Here is a 14,087-nt window from a genome sequence, read left to right as displayed (position 1 = left end):
ACATGCCCTTGCAGATTTCATCCAGCTCTGAAATTTTTTCAAGTCTCATGAAAAAAATTCCATTTTGAAATTCAATCTTGGCTGGTCTTAGTCTTTGGACCTGGGGCTGATTTGTAGAAACCTTGAATGTGCTTGAAATTATCATCTCAGTATTTTCATTTGCTGGGAAAATAACCAAAATTCTAAAAATTTATACAGCATTATGCTTTCTATCTTTAATACCACTTATAAATAACTACTTATAGTTTATTGTTGGGTAACTGTGACCCAGAAGAGTTTACTTTGCCTAAAGTCCTCTAGTCTTGGTGTTTTTTCTATAACCTTCTCATATTGTGGTTAGAACAGAATTAATGGAAGACTAAGTAACAATAAGGTATTTTTGAATCCATGTTGTTTTTAGAGACAGTCTGTTGCCTTTTTATACAGTATTAGCGAAGTGGAAAATGTGCTTCCCCCAATTTAGTTCAGTTGAAGTCTACCATTACAATTTCCAGTTGATCTATTCCTTAATAGGTTTATAAAAAAGAACTCTTCAAATATCTCTATAATCTATGTTATAAACCAGGACAAGGTTCAGATGGTGCAAAGATAGTCAACAAATCAACCCCATTTACTTGGAACTTTCTCAGTTATAGCATTCAAAGTCTCATGTCCCAGGAAACCTCTCAGTCTTAGGCAAACTGGGACAGTTGGTTATCCTAAGAAAACACCCATAAGCTCCAGAACTCAAGAATGTCCAAACCCTACATTGTCTTTATCTCCTAGTTCCCCATGAGGTTCCCGAAGAGGCCAGGAAACAGCAGCAAAGGGTAAATACAATGTTTTATTTGATCCTTAGTTATTATTAGACTGGGCTCATCTCAATACCTCCAGAGCTCAAAGAGAGCTGTTTGTGATGAAGCACATGGACAAATCTAGACACCAAGGGTCTCTATTACTACTTCAATCCAAATTTCAAATCTTAGAAGCTAAGATCCTTTGGTCTGCAGTAAAGCAGAAATAGAAGACTGAAGCAAAGATGAATGGGCTTATTAGGTCTTTGTGCAAGGAAGAAAGAAAAGAAAAGATGGTTTTCTTTCTCCTACTTCAGGAAACATGATACAGGAGAGAGCAACATTTGTATGGTTTATTCTTGCTGAGTGACTCTTCTTATTGGTAAACATGGCCTAGTCCATATTCTGGACTATTATTAATAGCATCTCTTCCCTAGCAGGGGAGGTAGGAGTGGGAAAGGAAGGAGAGGGGAGACCTTTTCCCCCACATGATGCTAACAAAACCAAAGTAAAAGGCAAGGAAGTGTCGCTGTGTGAATATGTGAAAACTCTTTAAGGAATCAATTTTGAAATAAATTTTTAAAATCAAAGCTTATTTCAAAGCAATAGAAGCCTTTTTAGTTTCTTTAGTAGACAATTTATTTTGATAAACTTGCTCCATAACAAAAATACAAGTGAAGAAAATTATGTTTATTTTATACAGTTCGTATTAACAATTTGTTTTGAAACTATTAATTGAAAAATGTTATAACCAATTAGAAAACAACTCTTAAAAGTTTAGGGCAATATACAGACCTTGATCACAAACTTCAAAATCTCTTGAGGTGATACAACTACTAAATTCTGTGTAGGGAATCCAACCTACACAGGCCACTTTCTTCCTTCATATACTTTTATCCTTCAAAAATCAGCTCTAAAAGACAACTTACTGTTTTGTATTGTGAAAGTAATTTCAATTTTTAGAAGATTAAATGGGTTGATAAACAGTTACTACAATCAGAGTAACTGTGGCTAGTAGTCTTTTAATAAAGACAGAATAAATGTAACATGTTCTTCCTATGAAGCCCACGATGCAAAATAATAGCTAAGCATATATGCAGAGTTAGTTTCCAATACTTTTCAGGGCCTTTCCTCTAAATCAATAGATTGTATGTCACCAGGACTAATTATTATTATACTAAAGAAATTAAACAGTGAATTCACAGAACATCAAGTAGAAATACCAAAGCTTTCGGCAAAAGAGTAAAAATTAATGAAGTGTTTGGTCATCAAGAACATTTAAAAAAAGAGCCATCCTTCAAAAACAAAACAAATGGAACAGAAAATAAGTTTATAAGAAGTAGAAGAGTCAGAAAAATTACATACACACATTAACAACATAGAACATGGATTACCTTTGGAAAGGATTATACTGAAAATTTTTAAAAATGAACTGAAGATTTTCCATGTTTACAGATGTTTAGGCATATGTAATAGGAGCTTCCAAAATTTTCAAACTAAGTCCTGTGCAAATAAAATCTACAACTAGTTTTCAGCAGATTTTACAGTGATGTTCTTAGGTATGAGAATAATGCACACTCTAAAAACAATGTAACAGACAAAAGTTTGACAAATGATTGCACTGTAAAAGTGTTTTATATACAGTTTACAAGCTACGATTTCCTGCTATAAATTAATACTGTACTATATAGTACTTACTATAGTGACCTTTTTAAAGCAACTGCTGATAGTTGTGTCTTTTCACTTACAGGATGTATAGAATTTTATATGAATAAGTCCATTTCAATGTTTGGTCTGGAAGAGTACAAAGATTTGACTTCATACACTACTTGATGGGACAGTTTTAACCCTGGGCTGACTGGTTAGAATTTCCCTCATCAGTCCTTTAATGTACTGGACCTCCAAGATGATGATGAAATTAAAGACAATTTGATGGTTTGGATAATAGATACAAATAAAACCTTAAATTTTGTCATCTTGCAATACCACTGTAAGTGAAAGAAGTAAACAGTGGGGAAGTTCTTAGCAGCTGAGAAACTCTCTCTCCCCATGCTCATGATCCAGTTAAAAATATTTTGAGACTATTTACAATAAAATTCATCTTTTGGAAGAGAAAAGCTCTTGGTTATATAAATTAATTTGAAACATACTTTGCTAACACTTTATGTCTGGTATAATGATGACAATGATAGCTTTCCTTCAAAGTGATCCATTGTGACTGAGGACTAATCAGATTCCCCTGGGAATGGCAATCCCAAATGTCCAACTGACTAGACAACACTTAGGGGGAAAGAATCCACTTTAAGCATCTTCTAAAGTTTCTTTGATACTGGAAGAAAATGTGTGACATTCACTGGTACCACTCAAGGAATGCATCATAGTGGTGGCCTACCTCTTATCCCCACTCCTGAGTGAGCTGCAACACTGGGGTTTTCTTCCACAATAAAATACTGATGAATTAACAGTGAGATACATAAACATTAAACAAGCCAGCATGGAAAGAAAACATCAGGTTCCCCCATTTTATTTTGAATAATTGAGGAGGTAGCCCCAACTCCGTTGCAATCATTCTCTAATGTATAATCTAGGTTTTTAAAAAACAATGCATTCATTTGTTGGTGTGAAGCTGTACTATATAATAGATGGACTATCCAGGACTCTACTGACGGACATTTGGGGTGCCATTTCACTATACAGAAGAAAAACTTAGCTCCACTGCCATGAAAACTTACTTTCACTGACATGAAAGACCTCTCCTGCCCCACATTTGAAACAAGAGATGATCTATAGTGTACACCTGGAAAAACTAAGCACTGAGACATGAAGGCACGGAAAGGTGGAGAAGAGAAATACTGTGTTTTAAAACTATCTGTGGATTCAAGGGTTAGCTGTAGTGCTTCTTTTAGGAAAAAAAGATAAAGCTGTAGGTAGAGTACGGTCCTTTAAAGTAAACGCAAAAATGTTAGCTGCTCCCAGACAAAGGTGTATGGCATATAAAGAAAATACTGTATCACTCAGATTTTCGGTAAAGGAGATGTATGAATAATGCTTATGGATAAAAATAACATAAATTTAATTTTAGAGCAGAGTGATATTGGTATTGTAAATATTGTAAATTAATATTACTAGTGGACTTTGTATTTATGTAAAGTTGTATGTATGAACACAGAAAATGCATTATTAATGTAACAGAGTCAGCCAGTAAAAAAAGAACCTCTGTACAACAGATAACAGTTGCCAATAATTTAAATAGTGTCAAATTCCCCAAATTACATGATCTTACTTTCTACTATCATATACAAATAAATTAACGCTACAAAGAATTTTAGCTTAACTTAAAATTGCACCTAGAAAGATATGGGATTATTTGTACCTATTACAAAAACCTGTTAAAATCAAGGGCTGTTACAAAGAATGAGGTAAACTGAAGACTCTCTCCACTCTACAGCCTTCAGATAAATGGCTTTTTTAAATTGAGTTCTAGGTTTGCACACCACAGTGTTTTGCTAGCAAAGCATTCAGAGTTCTCTTCCAGAAACTGTTTGCATGTGTGTATACAAATTTACACACACACACACACACATATATACACACTGTATACTGCATCACAAAATATATATTATATATATTTATATAAATATAATGAACATTTCCCCCACCCACCCCAGCAACATGTTTCTTAGTGTTTGATTTTTTTTATACACAGAGAACAGGGAATTTCAGAATTTTTACATACATTTTAGCAAACAAGTTTTGATCTATTGGCTTCTCGGTGCAGTATCACAACAGCAATCCCTTCTGGCGCCTCATACTACTTACAAGGAAGCTGTGAATACTAGTTTCTTAGAAAGTGAGGCCAGCCCCACAGAAACTTCTCTTGCATCCCTCTGGTCCACTGTGATTCATAAATACTTAGAATTTTTCCCCCCTCAAATGAATCATTAGACGTTAACAACGGAACAAGAGTCATAGGGCCCCGTGCTTTTCAGTAGAAAGTATTCTCCTTCACTAGGCTGCTATCACAGTGCAGATTTGACTGCCTGAATATGTGCTCAGGAGACTTAGTCAACATTGTCTGTATTTGGTTATGAAAAAGGCTCTCAATTTTTTTTAAATCCAAAGTGCATAGTGAAAACTAATCAAAGTATTTTCTTTTCAGCATCAGTTTCATCTAAGTATCTTCCTAAGCGAGGACTACTCAGATGCCTTGCCTTTGTCTTCCCCACCCTCCAAAACTAAAAAAATAAAATAAAATTTAAAACAATAAAAATAGTCAAGCAAATTAGATATTCATCAGCCTGGTAAACAAACTTTGCCAGCAAATAGAAGTCCTACTATTGTAAAGAAAATTGATAAGACAAAAAGTACATATGATGACCCAACTACTGTGTTGTTGGGTAATTTATAAGGTTGACCTCCGACTTCATTGATGTAAAATCCTATTGGAAATATTAGGGCAGCCATACAGAAAAGGATCACTGTAAAACAAACCAAAACACAACATTAGTAACATGGTTTGGTGATTAGAAAGACAAAGAAAATTGGTACAAAGGAAGTTTATAAGAAGGGTCATGGATTGGTAACATGGTCAAACCTTTTAAAATGTGAACCACCTGTCCAAAGATTTGCATATACTGCAGATTATATAATATTCCCAAAGCCTAACAATTAAGTTCAGTAAAAGTTAGGTTAGCCTTTCAAATATCAGCATTAAGAAAGGTCCCCGCGTCTACTAAGTACTTGCTTTTATTATTCTTGACCATTTAAAGTTGTGATGAGAGTTAAGTTCTGGTTATACTACTTACTAACTGTGCAATCTAGGCTCTTGTACCCTTCTGCAAATAGAATAAATGCGAGAAGTATTAGGTTGGCCAAAAAGTCCACTTAGTTTTTTTCTGTAAAATAAAAGACACACTTTTCATTTTCACCAATAACTTTATTGACTTAGGTATTATGAGTATGTCAGCTATCTCCTGCCACTGGCCTCTAGTGGGTAAAGGCCAGGGGTGCTGCTAAACATTTTCCAGTACATAAAACAGCCCCACAGCAAAGAATTATTTGGCCAAAATGTCAATGGTACCAAGAAACTTCGCAAACCACTTTTGATGTATTTGATCAATCACAGCACCTTCTTCATATACTGCATAAATCTTTTTTGTGTGTTTCAGTTGCCTTTTTACCTTTCTTGAAATAATAAAGCATAACAAGGCAAAAATGTGGATTTCCAGCCAAGATGGAGGAGTAGGTGGACACACTGTGCCTTCTTGCACAACCAAAAGAAGGACAACAACAAATTTAAAAACAAAAACTAAACAGAACTGACAGAAAATCGAACTGTATGGAAGTCTGACAACCAAGGAGTTAAAGAACAAACATTCATCCAGACCAGGCAGGAGGGACAGAGACAGGAAGGACTCTCAGCAAGGTGGCAGCTAGAGGACCGGGATGGGCAAGGCTGTGGTTGGTGGATCCAGTGAGGTGGTAGATTGCGGACTGGGCGGTCCCACATTTGTGCGCAGGTAAACTGGAAGGAACAACTGGGGAGCGAGACAGACCATGCAACCCAGAGTTTCGGTGCAGGGAAATAAAGCCTCAAACCTCTGATTGAAAACACCTGGTGGTGGGGGTTGAGGCGGCACGAGGAGAAATTCCCAGCCTCATAGGAGAGTTTACTGGAGAGACCAACAGGGTCCTAGAACATACACAAACCCACCCACCCAGGAATCAGCACCAGAAGGGCCCAATTTAATTGTGGGTAGCAGGGGACATGACTGAAAACTGGCAGAGATGGGAACAAGTGACACTGTTCCTTCTCCGGCCTCTCCCACATATACTACAATGTCACAACACAGCTACACGGGTTGCCCCACCCTGGCGAACGCCTAAGGCTCCACCCCTTACTACGTAACAGGCATGCCAAGACAAAAAAAAACGGCCCAAGTAAAAGAAGAGATCAAAGCTCCAGAAAAAATAAAACTAAGCCATCAAAAGATAGCCAACCTATCAGACACACAGTTCAAAACACTGATAATCAGGATGCTCACAGAATTGGTTGAATATGGTTGCAAATTACATGAAAAAATGAAGGCCGTCCTGGCTGGTGTGGCTCAGTGGATTGAGTGCTGTACTGTGAACCAAAAGGTGTCGCCAGTTCAATTCCCAGTCAGGATACATGCCTGGGTTGCAGGCCAGGTCCCCAGTTGGGGGCATAACAGAGGCAACCAAACACTGATATTTCTCTCTCTCTCTCTAAAAATAAAATAAATAAAATCTCTTAAAAAAATGAAGGCTATGCTAAGTGAAATAAAGGAAAATGAACAGGGAACCAAACAATGACAGGAAGGAAACCAGGACTCAAATCAAGGGTGTGGACCAGAAGGAAGAAAGAAACATTCAACCAGAATAGAATGAAGAAACATGAATTCCAAAAAATTAGGAGAGGCTTAGGAACCTCCAGGACATCTTAAAATGTTCCAACATCCAAATCATAGGAGGAAGTATCATCTGAATCAGAAGGAGAAGAGGAAGAGCAAGAAATTGAAAACTTATTTGAACAAATAATGAAGGAGAACTTCACCATTCTGGCAAAGGAAATAGACTTCCAGGAAGTCCAGGAAGCTCAGAGAGTCCCAAAGAAGTTGGACCCAAGAAGGAATACACCAAGGCACATCATAATTACATTAGCCAAGGTAAAAATGAAGGAGAGAATCTTAAAAGCAGCAAGAGAAAAGGAGACAGTTACTTACAAAGGAGTTCCCATAAGACTACCAGTTGATTTCTCAAAAGAGACCTTACAGTCTAGAAGGGGCTGGAAAGAAGTATTCCAAGTCATGAAAGACATGGACCTATATCCAAGATTACTCTATCCAGCAAAGCTTTCATTTAGAATGGAAGGGCAGATAAAGTGTTTTCCAAATAAGGTCAAATTAAAGGAGTTCATCATCACCAAGTCCTTATTACATGAAATGTTAAAGGGACTAAGAAAAAGAAGATAAAAAATATGAACAGTAAAATGACAACGAACTCACAGTTGTTAACAACCACACCTAAAACAAAAACAAAAACAAGCCCTGGCTGGTGTAGCTCAGTGGATTGAGTGCGGGCTACGAACCAAAGTGTCACAGGTTCGATTCCCAGTCAGGGTACATGCCTGGGTTGCAGGCCATGACCCCCAGCAACCGCACATTGATGTTTCTCTGTCTCTCTCTATCTCCCTCCTTCCCTCTCTAAACATAAATAAATAAAATCTTAAAAAAAACCCAAAAACAAACTAAGCAAACAACTAGAATAGGAACAGAATCACAGAAACAGAGATCATATGGAGGGTTATCAGCGGGGTAGTGGGGGGGGGAAGGTACAGAGAATAAGTAGCATAAATGGTAGGTAGAAAATAGACTGGGGGAGGTTAAGAATAGTATAGGAAATGTAGAAGCCAAAGAACTTACATGTATGACCCATGGACATGAACTAAAGGGGGGAAATGTGGGTGGAGGGGTGTGTAAGGTGGAGGGGAATGAAGGGGGAAAATGGGACAACTGTAATAGCATAATAAAGTGTATTAAAAATGTGACTTAAAAATGTTGTGTATCTTCACCTTCAATATCAAAATGGCTACACAAAAATTCACCAATTTTGATAAGTTTTTAAAAAATGCACCCTGATGTGACAGCTTTCACAATACAATCTAACAAAATTGTTTCTAATGAAGTTAAAGACACCTAAGCACTACTAGAGCCATAGTAGGGAAAAAAAAAAACAAAACCTAAATGAACTCTTTGGCCAACACAATATAAACAAAACATTATTGAGTCCCTGACACAGTGCCACATTGACAAGTGTTGAATAAACATTGCATATTATCATCTTAGTTATTATTTTGCCAGTTCTTTGCTCCTCTAAATTGATATTATTTAGAAGGAATTGGAGAAAAGGTACATGCAAGTACTGTTTACCTTACTCTGATACAAAGTCAGCTAGCAGAAAAAACCTGAGACTTCTGGGATGATTAGCAAATTGTCAGAATGGTTAGCTTTTTTCATGGACAACGTTTAAAAAACAAAACAAAACAAAACAAAACAAAACAAAAACAAGAATAACAACCCACCCATCCCAATCTCTGTCAGGTTTCTGAATACAAAGAGGTTCAAGTGGGAGAGGATGGGAAAAACTCTGCATTTTGTATACAAACACAATGAAATCTAATATTTGCTAAAATGTTTCTAGAAAAATATCAGAAAAAACACTGAGTGGGTAGGAGTAATTCCACAGGCCACTGTATTAGCAAACAGTGTGTTCCCCTGTGAGACCAAAGAAACATCCTTCTTAGTGAATGCAAGTTACCTACAGATAGGTTAGTTTTTCCAAGAAAATAGTTTATGCTTTTTGAAAGCACACTAGTTAAAAGTGCACAGTCATTCAAATTTCTCTGTAGGCAGAAACATTTCTTCAGGGTAATGTGAAGACAGATTACTATACTCACAGTACATGAAGAGTTGAAGCTTTCCATTATTATCTGAATGAGAAAAGTTTCCAAGTTAGACCTCTTCCCAGGAATACTGACAAGAGTCCTGGATAACGTATTAGCTGACAATTTTCCTAAATTATTTTTGTGTTAGTCAACAAAGTTTAAAAGTCCTTAATAAGTCAACAGAAGTCTTTTTCTGAAATAGCTCTAGAAATGCATTAAAAAGTAACATTTTCTCAAGTAATGCACTAACTTAAGAGATACATCAGCACCCTTGTTTGTTTTGCACTATTTAGGTGGATTATTTTATATTATACACATAGTCTATTTTATTTTGGGCAAACAATCACACCAAATAATTTTACATAAGCAAATTTAGACTCTTTTGGTTGTTCTGTTGTATAGTCAGCAAATAAATAACTTTATGCCAATATCCACTTATCAGTATCATCTGCCACCAATTTCTAATAGTTTTTAATGCCTTAATGATTTGGTAAGTCCAAAGAAACCACAATATAAGTAGCTCTACCTAATCTATAAAAATAATGGGATACAATGAGTTTTAAAAACAATTTGTTTCTTAATGACTAAGTTAATCTCAAAAACTAAATAATTTAGAAATACAGATATTACATGTTACTCTGTTAACTGATCTGCTGACTTTATGTCTATCCTTTCTTATTTTCCATCGTAAAATAAAAATTTATCCATTATAATGGAGTAATTGTTTAGCATTTTGCAAGACTTAATTATTTTCCAAATTGGTTAGGAAAAGCTTAATCAAATTTAAAGGAAGCAATAAACTCTTATTCAATCTAATTTTGGTTTTTAATAAAAAAAATTAGGTTCTCTATACTTCCTGAGGATACTTAATATGGGTAGATGATTTTTCTTTTAATTTTTTAAAAGATTTTATTTATTTTTAGATAGAGGGGAAGCCAGGGGTAAAGAGAGGGAGGGAAACATCAATGTGTGGCTGCCTCTCGAATGTCCCCTACTGGGGACCTGGCCTGCAACCCAGGCATGTGCCCAGATTGGGAATTGAACCAGTGACCTTTTGGTTCGCAGGCCCACACTCAATCCACTGAGCCACACTCGCCAGAGCTGGTTGATGATTTTTCTTTTAAGCTACTTCTCTGTGACCTATAAAGTTACTTTAGATCTTAGAATATTATTTTTTCTCTTTCTTTTTTAAATTGAATTTATTGGGGGTGACACTGGTTAATAAAACCATAAAAGTTTCAAATGTACAGCTCAATAAGACATCATCTAATGCTGATAATATCTATCAACTTTTGACAGTTAAGTTCTGGATCATAAATAAACCTATGAAGACATAACTTCATGTCCTCCACGGTAGTTAGAGTCAGATATCAGGTGTGTAGATGAGGTAGATGAGGGTGTAAATTACAGTGGCAAAGGAAAGGACACATCTTTGTTACTCTTTTCCCCCATATGCCAGCTCTACCATGTGTGGCTCTCCTCTGAGAGATTTTTCCACTGTGTAAACCACACAGAAAATGTTACCCTCACATTCTTACCAAAACTACAGCTTAACTGGAATAGAAACCCATACCATAGAGTTGATGATGTACAATAGTGTAACACTAGGGGGAGCCCAATTCCTCTTGGAACTGTCAACCCAGAGGAATAGCTCTAGAACAAAAACCGATGTATTTAAGGAAGCTAAAAGTAAATACAGTGCTATGCTTACCTAGATGTCATTAACTTCAAGATATATTCTTGAACTAAAAACCAAGGTACAGAATAATATAAACAGAATAAATATATATTTATGGAACACTCAAATATATACAGACATGTTTTGATGCATGGAATACCTTTGGTAGGAAACCCTACAAACTAGTAACAATGGTTGCCTCAAGGAAAGGAGTATTGGATATCTGGGTTACTGGGCCACAAATGAGACTTACTTTTCACTTGGTGACCCTTTCATAGACTTTGAATTATGTATTTTATGCATATTATTTAAAAAACTTAAATTATTTAAAAATAAAGGAAAAACAGCATACTGAGGTAACTACATATACTTAAATATTCTCTATTGAAGGGGAATGAAAAACATGATAATCCATTCTTTCATTTATTGGGTCACAAAAACAATGGCTCAGTGAGTACTTTAATACTTTCACTTATACTATTTTGCTAAATTATATGAATTTTTTACATATTCATAGCATATGCATTCCCAAATTTCAACTAAATCCAGAAACTACATCCTTCCTTGATTTTACATAAAGAATGAATTTTATCTGGACAAGTACTATACCTTTAAGTAAAGATTCTCTTTAAATTTCTCACCAATACCTTTTAATTTAGCAGCACTGTCTCTGGACCCTACCATCTAGCAAAGAACTGTCTTGGGGAGGTTTGTCTGAACTCAAACAAGATCATGACTTTGTTTACCCTTCGTGACAGCATGGATGGAGCTAGAGACTATTATGTTAAGTGAAATAACCCAGGCAATGAAATACAAATTCCATATGATCTAACTCATAGCTGGAATCTAAGGAACAAAATAAAGTAATGAGCAAATAGAGGCACAGAAATAAGGAACAGACTGACAGCTGTAAGAGGGGATGGGGGAGGCTGGGACTGGTTAAAAGAAGTGAAGGAACTAGACAAAGAACATACATTCATCACCTATGGACATGAACAATGATGTGGGGATTGACTGTGGGAAGGGCGGTGACAAAGAGGAAAAATTGGGACAACTGTAATAGCATAAACAATAAAAAAATAAAAAGATCACCTTGCCTCACATTTCTTAACAAGAATGGAGATTATTTTCTGTCAAAAGCAACTTGACCTAAATTTTAAAATTAAGGTAGACATAGAGACAAAAATAAAACAACAGAACCAGAAACATACATTAAGAGAATGATGCTCAGGAATGAATACTCCATCTTATCGTCTTTAAGGATACATTGAGTTTTAACATTAATAGGGATATGTAGGATTGTGCCTCACCCCTATCTTATGAGTTCTAAAGGAAAATATCAAGTGAAAGTAAACTATGATGTAATACTCATTGTTTAAAACTTATGCAAACCTGAGATGATTTTAAGGAAATGAAAAGTTAAATCCAGTAGTATCTGGTATAAGTCTCATCATTCTATATACCTCAGAGCAAGGTTTCTCAGCACAGCCCTATTGCCATTTTGGGCCAAAGAAGTCTTTGTTGTGGGACAATTATGTGCACTTGTAGCATGTTTACAGCCTCCTTGGCCCCTACTCACTAGGTGTCAGCAGCATCTTCCCATTAATGACAATCAAAATGTTTACAACCATTCATGAATGTCCCCTAGGGACAAACTGCTTTAGAGAGAAAGACACAAGAAAGCAGAATTACAGAGATAGCTTTTCTTTATGCATTTTTGTTTCCTTTAACTTGGGATCAACCTCTGATGTGTTTTGAAATTAAACCAATTCTGCAAAGTACAAGAGAATGTGCAATATATAAATATATCAAACCCTTGGGCACTTATTAATGGAGTAAGAAATGTTGAGAAACAATTATCAAATAACCAAATGTGCTGATTTTTCAATGGTCACATACAACTGACAGCAGAAACTAAAAATTAGTGTTATTAAAAAGCACATCAATACCTTATCTAATTTACATTTGTTATATTTTTATCTAGATTTATCTTTATTTGACATAAGATACTAATACCTTTGAGAAGTGGAAAGACTCAAGTTAATGATAGCTCTGAGTCACAGACCTGGAACACTATGCCACAATGTGAGCAGAAAAAAAATTCATTACAATAGCATTTCATACAAAGCGATTAAGGTTTTGGATGTCCTTGTCTTGTGGTGAGAATTCTGAAGAATCGATGGGACTGCGCAGTTTATCTGATGGCCATACACAAGTGGTGCTCTTTGATGATTACAGAGTCCTTATTACTGGTTCTTGATTATCTTCATAAAAATACCAGTGTGCATGCCTTTTAGACAAATTACTAGCACAGGTTACTTACTTCCAGTGAATGCTATCCATCGAGCATATTTTGTAGCTTCTCTTCGCCAGTGGGAAGCCACCAGCAAACCACATGTAACAGTCAATGAAATGATTCCCATGATGATAAAAAATAGTGTGGTGACCCACTCTGGAGGAAGCCGAGGTGGGATGCACGTTCGGTCTCGTCCATGGATTGTTTGACACTGTCGCACAAGGCCCACAGTGAGTGCTCCTGGGGAGATGCAAAAAGTGAGAATGCTTTAGTGGGTTTGGCATATCCAGGGGATATTCCCTACCAATACCCCTTTAGTTCTTAAATCATATTTCTCTCTATGTGGGTCATTCAAGCACTTAATTTCTACTGAGTCCCCCTCTCCAGCATTCTGCTATAACTTCTAAGGTAGTAATACTTGTTGTAACGTACGAAGTGAACTTAAAAACAAAAGACAGTTCATTTAATTATTCATTAAATACATACTTTTCTGAGTACTTGTGTCATGTACTGTTTCTAGGCTCTAGGAAAATAACAATAAATGAGCAATGAGGCTCCTGTTTCTTACTAGCAAAAAGAACTGGAATTTTGTATTCCCAGAACAAAGGCTCATTGTATATTATTTTATTTTGGCTGAGGAGAAAACCACTTTTCAGAAAATTGAACGCAAACTTAAAATACGTTTAAGCATACTATTCAAGTAAAGTTAAATAATGAATTAAATACTAGAACCAATATATTTTATTAATGGTAGAAGGTCTATGATATTATAATACAAGTTCTTTTCCATTATATTCAAGAAAATGTTGGGAAAACTAGTAAATTCCCCCCATTTGGTAGTTCAACAATTTTTGTACAATGTACAAGTGTTCA

The 14,087-nt window shown here is 35.9% G+C and overlaps 1 protein-coding gene across 1 annotated transcript in view; it reads right to left on the bottom strand.

Annotated features, from left to right (window-relative positions):
• Window positions 1-1,402: 1,402 nt before the first annotated feature.
• MOSMO (modulator of smoothened) overlaps window positions 1,403-14,087 on the bottom strand; it is a 57,215-nt gene continuing 44,530 nt past the window's right edge. The window contains exons 2-3 of the mRNA XM_045849070.1: window positions 13,242-13,454; window positions 1,403-5,251 (exon numbers count right to left, since the gene is read on the bottom strand). Of these exons, the coding sequence (XP_045705026.1) occupies window positions 5,067-5,251; window positions 13,242-13,454 (398 nt within the window). The 3' untranslated portion in view covers window positions 1,403-5,066. The remainder of the gene's footprint in view (window positions 5,252-13,241; window positions 13,455-14,087) is intronic.

This window comes from Phyllostomus hastatus, unplaced genomic scaffold (assembly GCF_019186645.2).
Source record: "Phyllostomus hastatus isolate PE091 unplaced genomic scaffold, TTU_PhHast_1.1 phas_contig_64, whole genome shotgun sequence".
NCBI classification, from domain to species: domain Eukaryota; kingdom Metazoa; phylum Chordata; class Mammalia; order Chiroptera; family Phyllostomidae; genus Phyllostomus; species Phyllostomus hastatus.
This window is presented reverse-complemented; position numbering and strand designations above follow the sequence as displayed.